This window comes from Sceloporus undulatus, chromosome 5 (genome assembly GCF_019175285.1).
Source record: "Sceloporus undulatus isolate JIND9_A2432 ecotype Alabama chromosome 5, SceUnd_v1.1, whole genome shotgun sequence".
NCBI lineage: Eukaryota > Metazoa > Chordata > Lepidosauria > Squamata > Phrynosomatidae > Sceloporus > Sceloporus undulatus.
This window is the reverse complement of record NC_056526.1, coordinates 57,575,544-57,597,634: the sequence shown is the minus strand read 5'-3', so window position 1 is coordinate 57,597,634 and position 22,091 is coordinate 57,575,544. Positions and strand designations below refer to the sequence as shown.

The following is a 22,091-nucleotide window of genomic DNA, read 5'->3' as shown; positions in this document are numbered from 1 at the left end:
CCTCCATTTTATGGTGCCTTGGGGGGGTCCTTTTTTTAGGGGGGAAGCGAAAGTGTGGCAGAGGAGGCGAGGAAGAAGGCCAAAGGGAGGCCAAGGCGAAGAGGAGGAGGAGGGGAAGGGGGCGGGCTGGGCCTTGGCCCCCCTGGGCTCGGGGGCGGGCGGTCTGCCTGTGTTTGTTCCTGCCCCTCCGAAAGGGAGGAGGAAGAGCGAGAAGGAGGGAAGAAGGGAAGAGAAGAAGGGAAGGGGGCCTTCCTCCTCCTCAGCCTTGGCTGCCCTCTTCCTTTTCTTCCTCCCTCCCTCCCTTTCCCTGGAAGGCACCGGGGGGATGCGTTTGAGGCTGCCTGAGAAGGGAGGCGAGGAAGAGGAGGGAGGGAGGCCGGGGAGGCCCCGGGGGGCTAGGGCCCGGCAGGCCCGGGCTTGGCAGGGACGGATGCCGCGGCGGATGAGCCGGCGCCCGGAGGCTCCCTCTGCTGCTCCCAGGGACCCCCGAGCCGGAGGGGAAGCCTTCAGGAGGAAGAGGGGGCTCTGGAGGGAAAGGAGAAGCAGCAGCAGCGGCCCTGAGATGAAGAGGAGGATGATGATGGTGTCCCCCCCTCGCCCTCCAGCCCAGCGGCCATGTTAGCCACCAGGAAGCCTTCTGCCGGAGGAGCCTCTGCCTCTGGTAAGGCCACGTCCTCCTTTCCCCTCCAGGCGTCCTCCAGAGCTCTTCCAAGGGGACCCCCAAACCCCCTCCATCCGGGCAGCAGAGATTTCAGGAAGCATGCCCCTCGGGAGGGGGTTGTTTTAGGTGGTTTTGCTTTGGAGCTCTTCCCTTGCCATGTCCTCCCTTTTGCCACCCACTCTTCCACACTGGAGGACGAATCCGCTTTGGGCCCCCGTTGGCTGAAGGCGGTGGACATCTGGGCCTTGGCCTTGGCTGGTGGCTCCCCTTCCCCCAGAGCCCTCCATTTTGGGGCAGAATCAATCCCCCCGGAGTGTGTGGAGTTGTGGGCTTTGGGTGATGCCCTCCCGTTTTATTTGATTTGATTTCCCCCCTCCGGAGTCCTCCATTTTGGCGGCGCCTGGAAGCGAGGGTCTCTGGCCATCCCGAGGCCGATGAGGAATCCCCCAAAGGGCCCTCCATTTTGAGCAGGGTTCAAGAAGGAGGAGTGTTTGGAGCTTATTTTTCTCTTGCGGTGTCGGAGCGGCTGCCAGCGATCTTCCACACTGTTGGGCCCCGCTTTAACTGAGCTGGCTGAAGGCTATGGCATTCTGGGAACTGTGGCTTGTGGTGGCCAGGCCAATTAAAGCGGGGCCAAGCCGGATTAGTCCTGCAGTGTGGATGCAAGACAAGATTGGGCTGCGAGTCCAGAGAAGGGCTTCTCCGGCCTTGGGTTTTGTTCTGTTCTGTCGGGGGGGGGGAGAGCAGCCAAGGAGGAAGGGGGAGTTTTGTTAGGATCCCTTGGAACCATTCTGGGATGGGAGGAAGAGGAAGAGGAGGAAGGCGAGGGGCTTTGGGGAAGAAGAGGAGGGGGGTCTCCCCCTTTCCCCTTTCCTCCCCCCCTTTCTCCTCCCGGGGTCTCTTCCTTTTCCTTTCCCCCCATCTCTCTCGGCCGCTCTCTTCTCCTTCTCTTCCCTTTTTCCTCCGCAGGCAGCCGGGGAGGAGGGGAGCCCGCCCGCCAGTGCCAGCCTTCCCCGGGCATCGGGGCCTCCAGGACTGGAGCCGGGACCGGACCGCCTTCCCCCATCGCTTTGCCGCCGCTCAACCCCACCGCCGCTGCCCCCCAGACGGTGAGACCGGGGCCCAGGAGCAGGGGAGGGGGCTGGGGGGCATTGTGGTATTGTTATTATTCCCCACTTAGGGCTGCCCTATCGTGGCCTTTCACTTCTTCAGCGCCATTGCCATCCTCTGAGAGGCTGAGAGGATATGACTCTACACTTGGCCCAACTTGGGTTTGCATGGCTGAGTCGGGATCCAAAGAACCCTGGTCTCCAGAGTCATAGTCCCATAGTGCTCAAACCACTGTGCAACACTCTCTTTAAATAGAGGGGCTTTAAATGCAGGGGTTTGTGAGACCCGCAGTGCCAAGGCTTGGACCCTTCCTTTCCTCCTCCTCCTCTCCATCCTCAAAAGACTGTGCCAGCCTCTCAAAGGGCGCCCCCTCCAAGGCTGAAAAATAAAAAGCCTCCCCATGCCTTCTTGGCTGCGCTCCTCCTCCTCTCCTTGGTATTAATAGCAACCCATGTGCAAGGTAAGGTCAGGCTGCCAGCCAGCCTGTCTGAGTGGGATGGAGGAATGAGCCTTGGAAGGCCACCTCTGTTAATGCTCAGCCGCCACCAGCAGCATGGCTCAGCAGGTCCTGGTCCTCCTTCCCGTCTGGTTTCAACAGGTATTCTGGGACTTAGGGGCTGCCAGGGGGAAAGGAGAAGCAATTTCTGGAGTCACTTTGGAGTCATCTGGGACAGTCTAGAAGGAGCAGGCAAGCCAGGTTACCTGTGTGCGGCATGAATGTTGTTGTTGTCGTTGTGTGCCTTGAAGTCATTTCAGTCTTATGGAGTCCACCCACACTTCAGGGTGCCACAAAAAACTACAATTCCCAGAATTCCACAGCATTGAGTTCTGGCAGTTACAGCAGTGTCAAACCGGATTATTTCTGCACATGGAAGCAGCTTCTATGACCCTAAGGGATTTTATTGGCAAGGTTTGTTTGGAGGGGCTTTTCCCTTGCCTTCCCCTGAGGCTGAGAGCGTGTGACTTGCCCAGTGTCACCCAGCGGGTTTCAGGGCTGAGCATCTGGAGATCAAACCCTGATCTCCAGAGTCGTAGCCCAACACTCATGCCATGCTGTAGGGATTGATGCAAGTGTATATGTGTGCTTAACTCCTATAGCTGCCACCTCTGCTGCTCCTGGGTGGCTGGAATGCTTCTCAGCCTGTCCCTCCCTGAAGCGTAGATGATGGTGGTGTGTATTTATAGGATTCTGAATATTAAAACTGTGAGGCTCCTTCAAGCTTTCACTGCTGTGAGTAGTACCCACCTGGGAATATGAAAGGAAGGTCCTTGTGGCTGAGAAGCCAAGGCTGGTTTGGGTACCTTTTTTGCAGTTCTCTTTCCTTTAATAACACTTCAGTGCATGCAATGGGGGGTGAGGGCTGTTTCTGGAGGAGAAACCACTTTGAAAGTGTGGTTAGTCATTTTGTGATGCAAGGGTGGCCTCCCCTCTAAGAACTGAGAAATTAGGGTTTGTCTTCCCAGTTGTTAGACCTGTTTGGACCTGATGAGCAATTTCCAGTGGAACAGCAGGAGACAGTGAAGTAGACTGGAGAGTGACACTGTCCTTCTAAGCACCATTTAACCAGGGAAACAGGTGTTAGCCGTTGGCGTTATTTGCAGGGCTGTGGTTTCTCACATAATCTTCCAGTGGTGGCTAATCTGCTACAAGGGATGGAACTTCTCAGGCATGATGATCTATTTATGGAGGCGAAGAAAAGATAGAGCCGACTATATGGCTATGTGGACAGAAGCTAGATGTGTTAAGATTTTGTGCATTGTTTTCAACCCTTGCATTAAACCTGGGGGGGAAACTTTAATGTGCAGTTACCTGAAACGATCCAGTATATTTCTTTAAAGCATCAGCTGGATGTTTTGAATGCCCATAAATTCAGTCTGATAAATCTATGCTAGAAAGTAAAAGAAATCCTAGGATCTAAAAAAGATCCCACTTGCCAACAAATGACAGGTCCTCGATCTATAATCTCCAGTCCCCTGTTCTCTGATGGATTTGATGCTGGTTGTGTGACATTCGGAATATGTTTAGGAGCATTCCTCTTTCTAGCTTATGTGTTTTGAAACTGATCCCTAGTACTGAAAATCAGTTTCAGAGCCAAGTCTAGCAAAGCTGTGGATCAAATTAGGATTATTCTGAATGGGAGATATTGTCTGCATTTGGACATCAGCATTGGATGAGCTTCCAGAGTTGCGATAACATTAGAATTTACTAATAACATTAGAACTTACTAAATTTTAGAAATTGGTAATCTTGATGTGCACACATTGTATCAAGGAGGATACATACATGTGGTGTGTTAGCTACAGATATGGGGAAATGTGTAGATTGTATCAAAACAGTGGCCATGCAGAAATGCCCATGTTGAGACTAATATGTTGTACGCTCATATTGTGAGTAAACTAGAGCCCATGAAAGGTTATTTAAAACTAGGTGTTCTAACTAGACCAAAATACTCCAGATTCATACCACATTTCAGAGGTTTAAAAGATAAATATATAGGATACACTTTGAACTCACTATCCCCCTTGATTTCTTCCACTGGTTTTGTAACTGTCCATCCAAATGTCCTCTTGCCATCAAGGTTTCTCTTCAGAGTATTCTTCTCCATCCTGTGGCCACCTCTTTTTCATCTCTTGGGCTTCTCTCACACAGTAAACTAGTACCACTGACATAACCTTTGCCATGGCCACACAAAGATGGAGAGGTTGATATCAAGGGGGAAAGTAATATGAGAAACAAAAATTCCCTTTGTTTAAAGGTTATGTGTAGTCAACCCATAAAGAATTATTTTTAAAAAAATATATAAATGAAAGATTGAATGTCATTCTGTCTATTCCTCTTAAATTAACTTAGGCCTGATTAGGGCTCAGGAGAGTGGAGTGTCCACATACTCCATGCTCCCCCGGCACCATTTTGGGCATGCATGCATTCAGATGGTGCATACATCAGTGACGTGCCTTGTGCACCACGTCCAAACAACGTGGCACACAAGAGATGTCACCACACTGCTCCAGGTCACTAATGGCACCTTGGTAGCAGGATGGAGCGGATCATTGCCGCGCCCATGCGGTTACCATGGCAATGATCTGGGAGAGAAAGGGTCTTCCCCTGGTCACCCCTTTCTTCTCATCTGTACAGCCCCATAGTCTACATTTTATTTTATCCCTTTGAAAGTCTGCTATCATTTTGCCCCTTTAAAACAGAATGGGTCCAGCCCAGGATTGATTTTTGTCATAAAATGAAAGTACTGGAGTTTGAAGTCTGAGGTTTCTCAAATGCCCAAGTGATCTCATCTGGGGAAGTGCTGTGTACCATTAAAAAAAAGCTGGGACTTCTGTTCTGTATTTATGGCAACCTGTGTTGCTAAGCAGATGGTCATCTGTGTGTTACAAGTGGAGCTTTCTTGAGACTACTTGGCTGCAGTTTCTGCAGCTTACATCTCTATTGCCCTGCAGTTGCAATAATGGAGTTTCTTCTCATGTTTGAGGCTCCATCACTCACTTTTACTTTCTAGATTGTTTACTTTGGAGGGCATTATTTCACAATCTAACTCTTTCCAAGTTAAACCAATTCATTGGATGAGATACCATAATTTGACCTTTGCTGTCATGTTCAGAACCCTGTTCAACAATAAAGCTCAGTAGATTCTCTTTGCTGAACCTTTCTTGGCCTCAGTCCCATTTGTAAAAATGGAAATAAAATGCCCACTAGGATGTTGTCAGTAATACAGACCATTCATTCTAAAGGAACTTTGTGAGATAGTGGTAATAATAATAGTAGGAATTTTAATAATGATAATTTCCAATCATCTTTGCTTTTGCTTGGATTATTGCTAGTTTTTCTTCATCTGTTCAGCTTGCTATCCCTGCAAAATACTCAAGGAAAGATGATTTCTACTACTTGTTTCTTTACAGTGCAATGTCTCATGAGTCCTTCCACTATTATCATTCTTTCTTTTCTTACCGAATGTGAACATGTGAAGTGCTTCCACTTCTGAGAATTAGTCTTTTCCATATGCTTTGCTCTCTGTGCTATTTGTCATATGCTCAGGCAATTTGATCCATCTTTTAAAGCCTTCCCTACTTCTGCCTAAAATAGTTTGCACCACTTCTTTGTCATTGAACTAACAATTCTCACCCTATTCAGGCTCCTCCTCAGATGGAGCCTGTGTCATAATTGGCGCTTGTATTACTTCTAGTGAAAAGCACGTGAGACACTTGCTATGTATCAGCCACTTACCAGAAGGTCATTATCACCATGTATGGTTATTCAGAAAGGCACTTGTGTGATGGCCATAACATGTAAAACATTCCTCCATATGTAGTGATATTTTTGTTATGTTTGCCACTAGATCTGAAGAGAAGTTAAGGGTGGTGGAGGGGATGGACTGCCAAACCTGAATTTTGGTATCTTAACCAATCTAACATAACATATCAAAACCCCCAAGACAGAGCCACATTTCTTCTTTTTAAAAAAGAGGATGATAAAGCAGCCTTTCCCAGTCTCTGGTTCGCAGATATAGTTGAATAGTGATTTTTATCATCCCAAATCATCGGCCATGCTGGTAAGGGCTTCTGGGAGTTAGGGTTTAAGTCCAGATGGGTATCTTAGACTGTGATAGAACATGTCACCCCCAGCACTTGGAAAAATTCATTTTCAGACTACAGCTTTTAGAAATACCCAACCAGAGTTGTCCATGCTTGCTGGGAGATTCTTGGAGTTGTATTCATCAAGCTACTTTTCTTTCCTGAATGATACAAGAACCATGGAATCATGGACTTGAAAGTGATCCCAAGGACCACCTGAGCCAGTCCCTTGCCAATGTGGGAACATACAATTAAAGTATTCCTGCATGGTGGTCCTCCAAACTCTATTTAAAAACCTCAATAGAAGGAGAGGTCTGCTGCCCTGCAAGGTAGTTTATTCCACTGTCAAACAACTGTTACCATCATATATTCTTCATAGTTTGAATTAGAAGTGGACATATCCCCATCCTTCTTTCTTTAAGTTAATTGAGGGATCTTTACAATGCAGAAGAGTCCCTTCCCATGTTCTGATCAGGATGTTTTTTTTTTTTTAAAAAATGACTGATTTAAACCATTCAATATACAGTATTAGACAGTATTATTGATTTACATCAGGTTCCTCTGTCATTAAATACATATGCCCCCTGCACAAGCATGTGTGCCGACTGGTTGCTTTAACAACTAGAACATATTAATTTGCAATGAGATATCCATACAACCTAGGAAAGAAGCTGAAACTTTTGGCCGTGCATGTTACATGGCTTTTGTACTGCAGAACTGTGTTTTCTCTGAGACAGATTTCCCCCTCTTTCCCCACATACAGTGATAGTTAAGCAGCATCAGTTACTTGAACCAGTGACCATATTGGCCAGGGGATTCTGGGAGTTGTTGTCCAAATAGTGGCCATGCTTCCTGGGAGATTCTGGTGGTTATCATTGCCCTGTCAAGCATACATTGGATTAGAAACTGTAACAAGTGACCAGAACATTTTCCAAACCAAAGGCTTGTAGCTACTGGACAAACAGTGTTTTAAATCTAAGATAGGAAGTTAATGCCCCTTTTGTTTGGCTGGTAGAGCCATAAACGTTCACATTCTGAGAAATGAAAATATTACAAAATTTGAGTACTGTAGTTGGAAAGGATAAAATAAGAATGTGTTTTTGTTATTATGTATAGAACAAAACACATATGTATTTCATGACAGAGAAACCTGAGGTACATCAATAATACTGCCTAATACCCTGAATGGTTTAATGCATCATGTTTTTGTTGTCATGAGTCTATCTACAAGTTATCTTTCAGTTATGGTGACCCTATCAAGGGTTTTTCTTGTCAAGATTTATTCAGAGGAGGTTTGCTATTGCCTTCCTCTTAGGCTGAACAAGTATGGCTTGTCCAAGGTCTCACCCAGTGGGTTTCCAAATCTAATTTACTGGAATCCTACTCCAGCACTGAACAACTACTCCACACTGGCTTCTTGAAACAGGAATGCATAAGCCTAATAGTAACTCTTGATAATGGCTTTCTAGTCACTGGGTAAAATGGGAAAGTTGCAATAATACATATAACAGATGGAACCTGTAACAAAATGTTGCAGTGTGAAGTGGTTCTGATCAGGGTTGTAGTCTGTCAGGCATCTCCTTTTTTAAAAATGTGTTTAATTATTCCCACCCTTTTTTCCCACCCCCCCACCCCCAAAAGCCCAGTAGTTAGTCAGCATTCTGCAAGCACATTCAATCTCACTGTGTTGTTTGAGAGCACCAGGTAGTGATGTCCTGGATTACAGGTTTAATACTTTTTTATGGTGGCCTTGTTCACTATACTTTAATACAAGAGATGTGCTTTTATATCTCTGATGCCTAGTGGCCTTTCCCCTTTTCTAATATTTTAAGCACAGACATCTGTGATAAACAGCAGTAGCAGATGGGTAGGAAAAAAATAATGGGTTGGATCTAGCCTAAGTTAACTGTGTTTAGAATCCCCTGAAATCAGTGGGATTTAAGTTAGTCAATGTAAGTTTATATACTGATATCAGAGGGATATAAATATGACTAATACAGTCAAGATATGGCTTTATCTTCTCTTCCCACTCTTTCTCAAGAGAACTCTCTTTCAAGAGAAATAGTTTTTGCAAATCTGAAAGGGACAAAAAAATCAAGATATTACTTCTCATTGTAGTTCCAAGGGTGGAGAACATGTTGTCCTCCAGATGTTAGACTACAACTCCAATTATTCGTAGCCAATATAGCCAATGATAAGGGATGTTGGGAGTTGCAGTCTTAAAACTTTTGAGGGATCACACATTCCCCACCTAGAATACATTCCACATTTCCCTAGACCTGTATGTCATTGGTACCAGAAACAGAAATCTGAATTTCATTTGTGACTTACAGTTTTCACAATTCTCTACAATACTGATAAAAACGCAGCACATTTGTTTCATGATACAGTAAAAAAAAAGCAGGCATTGTAGGCAAATGAGAAGTTCAAATCACAGAACTTCATCTACTTTCCTTGCTTTGAACAATAACAATAAGTACTATCTTCTGAGCAGAGTTTCTCTAAAGCTACCAATAATTCCAATGACAAAGCAGAAATATAATTACAATTTTAAAGACATTGAAACTGATTACAATGCTATAGTTTTTTTAAAGAAGGAAAGAAACACAGAATCAGGAATATTAAAACTGATCATGAGGGCAGTAGAGATGGGGAAAGGTAAAAGAAACCCATAGAACAAAGATCATCTCTGGAGATTTTTTAAAAGACTGCTTTTATCCACCTTCTGTATGTACCTTCACCAGTACCCCTGTTCACATACCCCAAGACTTCAGATTAAATAAATGGAAAAGAAGCATACTTCATCTGATACTCCATAAGCTCTGCTATATGATGACCAGCACAGCTGTGACCATCTGTCTTGAACAATCTGAGAGAAAAAACTAACTCAGAGAATGGTCTTTTGAGGAACATGCTGTTGTTTTCCCAGATCATCTTCCTCCTTGGATATTGAGACCTTAGTCTTATTCAGAAGCTTGGAAAATATAATTGTACCACAACTCCTAGAATCCAGACATTTTTTAAAAAGTGGCTTGTCTCCCTCTGGTTCTTGTTTTTATACCCTGCCATTTCCCCAAGATTGTGAAACTTACAAATAAAAAGAAATACAATATAGTTAAAAACATATAGAAAATCAACATTAAAATAGAATTAACGTGCCCCTGGTTCACTAGGGAGCTGGCAGTGATGAAATGAGTGGGACAGAGACTAAACTAGAGCAACAGTGGCAGATGGTGGCAGCAAAGAAATTATAGTTCTTTGCCACCATTGCATGTACAGAGGGTTGTCCAGCGGAGCTGTTCCGAGTGGTCAGGGGCCTTTTACAGTTTCACTGGCTACTGGTTTGTTTCCAGGCACAATTCAAAAGGCTGGTCATGATGTATAAAGCCTTACACAGCTTAGGTCTAGACTATTTGAGAGACAGATGGGGAGAAAGGGGTGGCAATACACCGTCCATTTCTGCCCTGGATGGAGGCCACAGCAATCAAACGGTGCAGCCTCCGTGAGGCATAAAAAGCTTTCTGGGATGCACCTGGGGCGCCATTGGAGCCCTCATGCACACCGATGGCGTACATGTGATGCGGCGCTGTTTGGATGCTGCATGTACATCATGGCAGCCCCCGTGTGGATGGGGGCGAGCCATGATGGCACCTGGACAGCATGATAGGGCCTGGGAGCATGTGGATGCTCCACTCTCCCTTGCCCTAAAATTGACCCCAGCCAGCGCATAGTGCCAGTCTATACCGGGCCTGTATCTCCCCATATGAACTTACCAGAGCCCTAAGATCTTCAGAAGAAGACTTTCCCTCGATCCCACCATTATCACAGGCTGGCTTGGTGAGGACACTAAAGAGAGCCTTCTCAAGTGGCTGCTCCCACCCTGTGGAATGCCCTTCCATAGGAAGCAAGGCTGGCCCCTTCCCTGCTTGCCTTCCATTGGCAAACAAAAACAGATTTATTCAGGCAGGCTTTTAATGTGTAATCATGGGATGGCTTTTTTATATGGGATGTTTATAGTGGGTATAGCCGCCTTGGGTCCCATTTTGAGAGAAAGGCGGCATAGAAAATAAACAAATAAATAGAATTACACTATTAATAACATTTAGAAACTGAAAATTTACACTTACAATAATAAAAAGAAGTTAAAAACAGCATACTCTTAAAGCTCTTTCTTTAAAATCTTTCAGTCCTAAAAGCCTGTTGATTTAAAAAAAAAAAAAAAGGACGGCAAGGGGGAAGCTATTATAGGTTTCCTAAGGAGGGAGTTTCATAGCCTAGGACCAGCCACTGAAACTCTATCTGTTGTTATCAAGAACCATAATTGTAAAGTTAGTGAGACTAAATGAAGGGTCTCCCCCAATGATCTCAGAGTCTGGGCAACCTCATAGGGGGTGATATGGTCTGCCAGATAGCCTGGAGCTAATCTATCTAAGGCTTTATAAGTCGTAACTTATAAATAATTCAGTTTTATATCACTATAATTACCATGACTCAATGCTATGAAATTTTGGGATTTGTAGTTTGTTGTGGCACCAGATCTGAGAGAGAAGGCTAAATTATCTCACAAAAACTGAAAATCCCAGAATTCCATAGCACTGAGCCATGACAGCCAAAACTGTGTCAAACTGCATTATTTCTGCAGTGGAAACAAGGCCAAAGAAAAAACGGTAATCAATTTAGCATTAATGGTTGACCTGCTTCTGCAAGAATGGCATATCCACTGTAGATTTTATTACTGGTGCTCCTGCAGCTGCTCCATGTTGAACAGGACTGCTTTCTGTGTGAAACTAGTTCAAGTCAAGGCTTCTGTGGAAGGAGTACCAATAAAAACCAGAGTGGATTTGTTGCTTCTACACTGATAGATTCATTGGCTGCTCCTGTTTAGCATGCAGATAAAAAAGTTTCCTTGAGGAGCACCTACCCAGATATTTTGCACTAGGTATCCATTAGAAAATGGCAGTTATGCCCTGTTTGAAAGGACCTTTCTCACAACTATTCAGGGAGACTCACTCTGAATAATGATATGGAATTGTTGACTTCCTATTGGGATTTCTGAAGACTTAGTGTATTTTCTGATGGGAGTTTCTCAGATAGGAAATAACAGCGTATCTGTTTGCTGTAGGTTTGATAGGGATCAGTTTGGCCTGGATTGCCATTTTTCAGGGTACTGATACTTTCCTTGGGAAATACAAATAGCTGAAGGAAATGTTAAAATACAGTGATATCTTATGTATTTTTTTCCTTCCTTGGCAGTCCGTGTCAGGAAAGGGCATGCCACTTAATTTTATCCAACCGAGCTCTTCTGTGAGCAATAAGTACAGAACTCAAGCGAGAGTAGCCTGCCTTCTTTTGACGGCCTGTTGGGTCAGGATGAGGAAGAAAGTGGAAGAGGGGAGGAAAAGAGAAGAAAGGATAGAGAAAATAAACGATAGAAAGAAGGTTCTGCTCTGCCCACTTTTGGGTTCTGTTTTCATATCACCTACCTCCAACATCTGATCATGAACCATCACCCCCTTTTCAAGAGAATGTGACTTTTGAAAAAGGTTTTTCCACCTCTGGGTAAATAGTAACACATCTGTCCCCTGAACCAGTATTTTTGATAACTAGTCAGTATCTCTAGCATTGTAGTCTTTGAAAATGGCTTGGGACATTATAGGAGTTTAGCTACCTTTGTTCCATTTTATAAGAGTATTCGTCTAACTTCCTTTGGTACACATGAGCAAAAAACTTCTAATTTTTTTTTTAAAAAAACTTTTTTAAAAAATTGCAGTTTGGAAACTTGTTGTTCTCCAGATATGAGACTGCAACTCCCATCAGCCCTAGCCAGCAGAACCAATAGTGAAGAATGATAGAAATTTCAATCCAGTACCATCTGGAGGACCACAATTGGTCCACCCCATAATAGGTGAAATTTCCCACAATCCTTATATCAAAGAAAATGTTTTTTAAAATGTCTTTTAAATATAGAAACAGCTATTCATTTAAATGTATAGGAAAACCTTCAGTTCAGGGCGCCCCCCCCCCCCCTTTTTTTTTTTGGCAGTTGATGGAAGATAATAAGAGGAATGATATAAACCTTTAAAAATGTCAGTCTGAATGTTGATGGTGAAGCATTCTAATAAGATGTAAAATTACACAGGATGCGTGAAGTTATTTAAATGCAAGGAGATGAGTGTGAGCTGGATGAGACAAACATTTTAGTGGGATTATTGGACCTTAATATTAGTAGGAAAGTTTTATCATACTTCTCCTTTGTTGCTCAGAAGCTGGGGTGTAAGACATTTAAATTTCACAAGTATATATCTTTGGAGATTATAAATTGCATTATTTAGATTTCTTTTTTAAAAAATTCAACTACCTTATCTCCAAAACAAATGAAGATGTTGGTTTGGAATCAATACTTACCCAGAATGGGTGAGCAAAAAACACACCTGTAGATGTTTAATGTGTATAAGAATGAATAAAAGTCCTGTTTTAAACATGCAAGAATCATTTATTTTCAAAACTGGCACGATTTATTGGCTGGCCTCATTTTAAAGTGTCATGAAAGGCCAGTGTGCCTGTCACGTAGACAGCTTGTGGGTGGTAATCGCCTGGCCTCAGGAACTCCCGCAGTGGGATCTGTCCTGTCTCGCTAGCATGGGCAGATGGAGTTTCTTCTTCTAGAGAGGCAGGAAAGATTGACACCCACTATTTGCTTCTAATCCTTTTGATCTACTGTCAGCTTCTTTCCAGAAGTGGCTAAGGGTGATAATCAGACCTCCATTTTCGTATGAAATCACTTCCCATTGGAGATCTTTAATATTGTACTTGCCTGTCAGGAGGTAACTGGCCAGGTTATCTTTCCCTACTCCTGCTTCTCTGTTAAATATTCAAAACTGAAAAAACAAAACAAAAACCTAACCTTGTTGCTCCTGAAATATAGCTACTATTTGTGAGGCTGTATGCTCTTTCTAGCATCTAAGGTTGCATATTGGGGAACAACAGTTGGGATGGGGTTTTTCCCTCATGTCCTGCTTGTGGGCTAGCTAGTTGGCTGGCCATTATAGCAATAGCATTTACAGTTCTGTACCATTTATAAGTGGTATAGAACTTATAAGTGGTATAACACTCCCAAGGTGTTTACAATCTGTAAGACAGTTGCACCCAACAAGATGGGTACTCATTTTAAGGATCTACAAAAGGATGGAAAGCTAAGTCAACCTTGGAGCCCCTGGGATCAAACTCACAACCTTGTGGCTGCAGTACCAGCATTATAGGAAACAGGATAGTAGACTAGATAGTCCTTTGTTCTGATCCAGCAGGGCTCTTGTTACATCAGCTGTTGTAGAATCTCAAAGCAATTTTAACTAGTGAATTACATTTAAAATATCCATGTAGTTGATCAAATATGTAGATGAGATGGGGAGAGGCAGGTTTGTTTTTTTAAAAAAATATCAGTATTTCATTTCTGTTTCTCTATGTAATGTAATTTTCAACATAAATTGAGACACTATTCTGACTGCTGAAAGTGTAATCTCCAAAATTTTCCTAAAATTTAGCAAAACACATTGTAGAATTTCAACCGGGGGAAAACATTTAAAACATTCATTTTGCTTGCTTTAAATAGCTAAATAGTAGGGAAAACCCCGTTTAATGTGTTTTCTCTGCTTGCCACTGAATTTGACAACAGGAGGGTGCGGGCCTGCAGCCAGGTCATTGGGAGGCACACTTGTTCCTTCTTCACTTGCCCCTCTCTTGTTATTGTGTAGAGCAGTGGTTTTTCCAACTATGTATCAGAGATACCCAGCAGGTCCTCAGAATCGTATCCAGAATTTTTCAGGAGATTTATTAATAATGTCATTCAAACTTCCTTAAATGACTGTGTTTCAAGGTGAATAGCCGCAAGTCAATGGCATCTAGAATGGTACTCATCTGAAGGCACTCTCTTCCTACTTTCCCTTGTAATGGAAAAGAAATTGAAAAAATGGTGAGAAAGCCTTGGGCGGTTATGTTTTGCAGGTGACAACATCTGGACCCTCTTGTAAAGTTCTCTGAAGTAAGTTGACTGTAAGATAAAAACCTCATATGAAAGCATCCTGCTAATACAAGCACTGATGTTTAATATTGTAGTAGTATAGAAATATAGGGTATGTTCCTGACCCCTGCTGTGGTTAATTGGGATGTTGGTGTCGCCCAGATTTTTTGCAGCACAGACAGATGTTGTTGTTGTTGAGTGCCTTCAAATCATTTCTTTCTTATGGAGACCTTAAGGAAAACCTATGACAGGGTTTTCTGGGGCTGAGAGTGTGTTACTTGCTCAAGGTCACCCAGGGAGTTTTCATGACTGAGCGAGAATCATGCCCTGATCTCCAGAGCCACAGTCCAGTGTTCAAACCACTACACCACAGTGGCTCAGATATTGAACTAGATAATGTGGCAGAAATTCATGGGCATTAAAATCAACATAGAAATTCTGAACATAGACAGTTGAAAGATGGGTCCTATGTTAACACTATAACTAGTGGGTAAAAGTCTATTACTTTTAGAACATGAATAAAAAAGGGTAAGTTAATCATACAGATTTGCTTGGCAACAGGTATTTTTGCTGAAGAAATTATGTCTGGATGTTGTATTGACATAGGAAGTCAGCATTTGCTGTGGTGGTGTTCTTTCCAAACTAACAGACAAGTGACATTTTCCTCTCTGTTTTGCCCCATTCATCAGTCTAAGCTTTTAGTGAAGCAATGAAATTGTGTTAACCCTCTGGATATGCTCATTCAGGCAGCTGGTGGCTTTGGTGACTGAGTACCTTTTGATTCAGCTTGCTGTTAGTGAGTGTATGATTAACTTCCCCTTATTTATTCATACTACTACTACTACATACTACTACTACTACTACTAAAAGTAGTAGAATCTCTCTTTTCTCTTAAGAGTTTTCAGGATGTCTTTGTTTTGGCAGGGCAGCCTTCCCAAACCTCTGATATCTTAGCCTATAACCCCTCTCATCCCCAGCCCTGTAGCTGTATGGCCACTCCCTCCCCGAAGATTATTTCATTCTGTCATAGATATACATGTGGAGGTTTAATTTGAATTAATTGATGTCACATGGAAGTCTGCTTTTATTTATAAGATGATAAATTTATATGGCTTTGCACATGTTGCAGAAGCCCTTAGCCTGATGCATTGAAGCCTTGAAGCAAATATCAGAAGCTGTCTAGACCTGTTGTCTCCACTCTGTCTGACAAAATCTATGGCTACTGGCACTTGTACATATGATCCATACTACGGTAAGGAGTAGTGTTGTATAGTGGGAGGAGCCCACTGTGTAACAGTACCCCTTACCATACTGTCACTGTACCACTGTATATAATTTGGTATCATTGTATATAATTTGGTCTCTCAGATTATTCTCCTGTGTATCTGCTCAAGAAATATGCACTAACTGAGTGAGTACAGTAAGTCTGCCGCCCAGTAACTGAAGACAGCACTGCAGACTTCAAAAATGCCAAATATTTAAATGAATTAATGTACTGTAACAAGCCAGAAGAAACTCAAAATGCACATCCTTCTTGATCCCTTTGGTATGCATGCCAAGTTTCTGGTATGTACATTTCATGGCTCTAGCAATAAACATTTTTGTTTATTGTTATAAGTACATGATCCCTAGCAGTTATTTCAGTACAAAGCTAATCAAACCTAGATAGAGGTAGGGCCTTCCAGCTCTTGTTGGATTACAGTTCCTATCAAACCTACTACTGGCTGCACTTGGACTTGGAATCCAAAAACATCTAGAGAGCCACAAATTTCCTACAAAAAACAGCATACAAGAAAAGTAGAAACAGGTTCCTTTACAGTTTTAAGAATGAAAACTGAATGTTCCTTTGAGGCACATGTTCTTTTCGTGTTGTCCTATATCAATGTCATTGTTCCTTCATAGCTGAGGGGAAAACCAAAATCAAAAGACATCCTGCCTTTTGTGTGGGAAGGAATATGATGGAACCCTGAAGGCACTGTGGGGTGGGTTTCTAGCTCAGCGACATGGGCAGAAACACAGCTGTGTTGATTCTAAATGCTGAAGTGTGGTGACCAAGGAGATTATCACAAAAGGAAGTCCTACCAGGATAGATCTGGGATCTAAAACACAAACGGATCCTATCGCATTGTTCTGTAGCCAGGCAGTAGGGCAATCTGTATGCAAACCCAGGCTTCTCTAGAGCTTTTCAAAAATGTTTTTGATCAGCTGTGGGAGGAGCCTGGAGAAGTCCGCATTGCATACAGGCTGTCTCCTGCCCAGCCACAGAGCAATGCGATAGGATCCATCTTTGAATTTTAGATCCCACGGCTATCCTGGCGGAACTTTGCTGTGCGATAATCTCCCAAGCCATACTTAACAGACATGGTGATTAACAGCTTCTTGGACTGGAACATAGAACTCATTTCCATCCAGTTACTTCCTAGGCTTTTTAAAGTCCATTATCTTGTTATCAGAGATAACAGCAAGAGCTTGTGGACCAGGTGGAAAACCTCTGGGATATAGGTCTTCATCTCTGCTGTATGTCAACAATGTCAATTTCTTACAGAGGCTGAGGGGGCATTTACATTGCAGAAATAATGCAGTTTGACACCACGTAAACTGTTATGGCTCTGTCATACAAAATCCTGGCATTTGATGTTTTGTGAGGCACTAGCACTCTTTGGCAGAGAAGTCTAAAGACCTTGTAAAAATACAAATCCTAAGATTCCATAGGATAGGGTGCCAGCATTTAAAATTGTGTCAAATTGCATTGCTTCTGCAATGTTAGGTGCACCCTGAGTTTTGAAATCTTAGACTCCCTTCAGCTGAAGTAGGGTCATAAGAAGAGTCATGTGTGATCAAACCTGGTACATCATTCTGTTCACACTGCACCCCATCAGTTGCTTACTGGAAGGCTGCCAGCAGGACATGAATATAATAGTAGCCTCCTGTTCATGCTCTCCAGCACCTGCTAGAAAGAGGAATACTATTTCAAATACTGGAAAAAGCCACATTCTTTTCTCGTAGGAACTGTTATGGAACTCTTGTGCAGCTAGTTTGCTTCAAAGTTCAGAAATGCAGTTAGGGTGAAAACTACTGCTGAGTACAATTAATGTGAACAGAAGGACCATGTAGGAATGAAGGTATACGCCAGTCAGTGTATTTTTCAAGCCAGATCCTGCTTCATTTCAGATATGCCACACATTGACAGTTGGCAGTATCATTCCCAGCATCAATAAAAAGTACATCAAGAGCAGATTACTTATGTTTCCAGGCTGAGGTAACATATACAGACAGACACAGGTATGTCCATGCCATTAACACACAACTCAATATACATTGACCTCAAACACTTGTGTACCCATAGCATTAGTCATGCAGAGATGGACATGACAGGTAGAACTTTTCCACATTGATTTGCAGGCCAGCAGGGAGTGCTCTATGTAGTGCTTATTGAGAACTCCCAAATGATGTTTTAGAAGTCAATACAGTGCACCCGCGTCATACGTGGACGCACCATACGCGGCTTTCAGCATACGCTGAAAGCCGCGAGGGAGCTTGCAGGAGTGTGCAGGGAGCAAGTGGTGGCGCATCCCATTAAGACTAATGGGGCATGTGCCCGTGACGTGTGTGCGCCGGTGCGCCATGCACAAGCCCCATTATTTTCAATGGGGCTCGAGCATACACATTTTTTTTACACAAGGGGGGTCCAAAACAGATCCCCCACATAAAAAAAAAAAGCACGCACTGTACATTTATATGCAAACACCTCTTTCACATAACACTCTTCCACATATGGTATGAGTAGCTAGAAGTCAGCGTGAGCAGAACCTATTAGAAGACAGACAAGAAAATGAGCTCTACATAGCATGTGAAGAACACCAGTCAGCAATCAGTGTTCTAACTAGAACACAGATCAGACAAATTTAAGTAGCTCATTGCTGCAGCTAATGTAATGACAATCTTAGTTTAATTGTACATAACATTCTCAAGGAATCTGCTCTCTTATATTTCCCCTTTAACTATCAATGGCTACTAGTCATGGTGGACATAGCTTTCCTCCTGTGGCCATGCTGGCTGGGGTATTCTGGGAGAGTTATACTTATGACCTTGTAACTGTTTCCTTTTCACATTTATGATCATGGTAATATTGCCAAGATCATAAATGCCCCTAAAACATACTTAAATTTCCAGCTAGATGCACAGATGGATGGAGTTACGAGGGACATCTGATGCCCTTCTGAAAGCAAGTGGAGGTGCACCAAGGAGTTGCAACATGACTCTGCTGTAAGCTCTGCTTCTGATGTTGCACCACTACTGGATGGGGCTGATTGAATTATCCACCAGTACTCCACTTTCAAGCACTGTGGAGCTCCACTGCTCAGTGTGGCTGGTTGGATTTTTCAATGCATTTCAAGGGTCAGATTAGGAGACAGATTGCAGAGTCTTGGCCATTATCTTTCCAAACTCTGCTAAAGATATATGAGCATATGAGGAAGAAAAAGTAAATATGGTATGGTTCTCTGTAAGACAAGTGCTTTTGGGTGAAAGTCATATACTAGCTTCAGAGATGAGAGAGACACTGTTGTGATCATATGTGAATGGAGTGTAAAATATATAGCCTTTTAGGCAGATTAATAGCTATAGTCACATTAGATGATGAAATAGGCTTTCTTGCCAAATCTAGGTGGTATTATAATAATATCTGAGTGACACTGAATACATACTAAAGATCATATTGATCAGATTAGTTATCCCATAATCATATTATTGCATTATTGGATTTTTTCTCTCCAGCAAAATCTTTTATTTATTCGACATGATGTGAGCCACCCTCTAGCCAGAGCTCCCCCATAGCAGTGCCCATAATTCTGAGGTTGCAGTTGCTACAATATCTAACTCATAAATGTGTGCCTGTGAAGTTACCTAGGAATGTCATGTGATGACTGTGATCCTATACTTCTTAAGATGCCAAGAATTGCAAAAAAATGGCATCTAAACAGGTAAATAACAGGCCCATAGGGAAAGATATTAAGTCCAGCTCTAGTGCTTTTAGTAGCCTCAATAGTTTATCCTGCTTCTTGTATGCAGCTATGGAGCAGGGAGAATTCTTATTTGAGGAGGGCAATGCTCTCATTTTAATATCCCTCCCAGGTACATCTTGGACTGTTTTCCGTACAATAGGCATGGGAAAGGGGGTATTCTTTACTCTCCCTCTCTGACTAATTGTGACCTTGGTTATACTGGTCAAACTGTTGGAGAATAAACCATCCTGAGTGGAGGCAGGCAAGCTGAATTTCATGTGTTGCTCTTTAGTCAGAACTTGGAAAAAGTGGACTGGATTTTTGTTGTTGTTCTATAACCTGTATTCATTTTGTGTGGGGGATTATGGCAATTATAGTCAAAAGAAGTAGGTTTTTTTTCCCAGATCTCCCAGTAATTTACCATTGTGTTTCTGACATTTTGTGGTAAATTTTTCCTCCAGTGCTTTTAGGAACTGCACAAGACCTTATAAGTAGTGTATTTGCCACCTTTTCACTTCTGCCACCAAAAGCCATTTTGCTGATAGATTTCAGTAGGTGTAGCTGTTCTCATCATTACAATTCTATACTATGAGATATTCCATCTGCTAAATTGTTTCCCATGAAGCTGTGAAAGTCACAATCATTAATTCCAGGTGGGCAACATGAAGCCCTGTAGATGGTGTACTGTACTAAAACAACATCTAGAGCATTACAGGTTGCCCATCACTTTGCTGTCAGGAAAAAGCTGACAACCACAGTTGGAAAACAGGCCCTGTTTTACTGAGTACTTAAATCTAGATACTTGGGTGGAGAGATTCAGACATTCACAACTAGATCAGTTCAAACCTCACCATTGTAAACGTATTAACTGGATGCTACCCATATTTTGTTCATGTCCTTACTACTAGAAATGAGGAACAGAGACATAGGTTATTGTTTATTATACATTTCTAGATACAGTTGCACTGTTGCTGTCTTATATTTTCTCCGCAAGCAGTTGAGAATGTGTCTTCATCAGTTAACTGATTTATCAGCATACCACTATTGTGATATTATTTCTAAAGGGAAGGGATGGCTGTGTTACAAAAAAAAAAACCTTAAACAGAAAGAGTAATGCCAATTTCAGTCTGTTTTCTGGAGACAAAGAAAGTGAAAATGTAAATAGATCTACTAAACTACTTTCAGCTTAATAAAAAGACATCATCATCTTTATTCTTGTAGACAAAAATGTTTCCAGGAAACAGATGTAAAACAAATAAAAATTGCTTTCACACACATCCTACCCAATCCCTTGAAATGACAAATGTTGCCAAAGATTTAAGTGAGAAGGATCTTTCTAGCTCAATGTTTTCTCACCTTTATTTCCTTTATTCTAAATTAGCAAAGAGTTAGTTCTGTTGTTTATTAACTGGGTTGTTGAATGTGTGCCAGTGAGACTAATGCATACTCCCCCCCAATATATAGATATAGATATACAGATATACATACCTCCATTCATGAATACTGCCAGATGGTGGGCTTTGGATATAAATAAGAACAATGTCAGCCAAGCCATCCTTATTTGTAGAGGCTTGAATCCTCTACAAGCTGATGTTTCAGATAAATCAGGACTGGGGAACATGTGAGCCTCCAGATGCTATTGGACTGCAACACCCATAAACCCCAGCCAGCATAGCAAGTAGCATGAGATCTGAAGTCCAGTAAGGTTAGGAAGGCTGCATATTCTCCACTCCTGAGACACTGGAGCTGGTAAAGCATGTGCAAGTAAAGCTCCAAAATATAAATGAGACTTAATTCTCCCTTATTTAATGATTACACGGAGAGAGGAGCACTGTATGTTTGGTATGAAAAAGATTGCCAGGATATGTGTGATGAGTCCAAGAGTCTCAACGCATTTGTGTGTGTGTGTGTGCAATTAACTAACAAATATGTTATAGGTGTCAGGCTGTAGCCGATAGGGGTGTTTATCCTTCCTCTGTGATGAAACATGAATCCAGTAATATTTGATGATGGGCTTTCCATAGAGATGTGAGCACATTTGGAAACCCAAGAAGATTTTTCTGGCCCATTGGAATCTCTTAGGATGTTTCAAATCACATGTCTGTTCCTCAAAGACATAGAATAATGACAACAGTGTTTTTTGGTTTGTTTGTTTTTTTAAATTTCTGAGGCTGTCATCTATTTTTCTGCTTCCAGAAAATCCCACTGAGAGAAACAGGGAGTCATTTAGAAGCTTGACTATTTATTGTGATGGAAACTTGATGGTTCCTTCCCATTCTCACCATGCTATTCTTATGGTTGTCCATACCCCTCATGCTTTGGGAATGTGCATTGATGTGTGGTTAAATTGTAACTGGTCCATTCAGGGTAAGTTAGGGTAAGATTTGGGCTAATTAAAGTTGGGGTCTTTCTCCATATTATTCAGTAATTCAAAAGCACATGGTACCTCAGTTTAAAAGTTTCTTTTTTGGTATCTGCTGAGTAACCTGAGTACAGGGATTACACTGCCTATTGAATATCTTTTTGAAAGACATTTTTTTAAAAGTAGTTCTGGGTTTTTTGAGAAGCAAGACTTATTCATTTCATAGAACAGTAATTCCCAAATGACAAGTCAGATTAAATTGCCAGAAATCGATGTACAGGGCTTTGAAGTAGGTCTTATAACTGGGGATATTTTACAAATTCAATCTTTGTAAATTCTGTTGCAAACTGACTT

General features: G+C 42.3%; 1 protein-coding gene across 2 annotated transcripts in view; it reads left to right on the top strand.

Annotated features, from left to right (window-relative positions):
* The first annotated feature begins 206 nt into the window (after positions 1–206).
* Positions 207–22,091, top strand: part of DYRK2 (dual specificity tyrosine phosphorylation regulated kinase 2) — a 33,008-nt gene continuing 11,123 nt past the window's right edge. Inside the window, exons 1-2 of one of the 2 annotated variants that reach the window (XM_042467523.1) lie at positions 207–661; positions 1,631–1,770. In XM_042467523.1, coding sequence (XP_042323457.1) covers positions 616–661; positions 1,631–1,770 — 186 coding nt within the window. In that variant the 5' untranslated portion in view covers positions 207–615. Of the gene's footprint in view, positions 662–1,630; positions 1,771–21,571; positions 21,743–22,091 lie in introns of those variants that run through there. The other variant, XM_042467524.1, reaches the window with a different exon arrangement.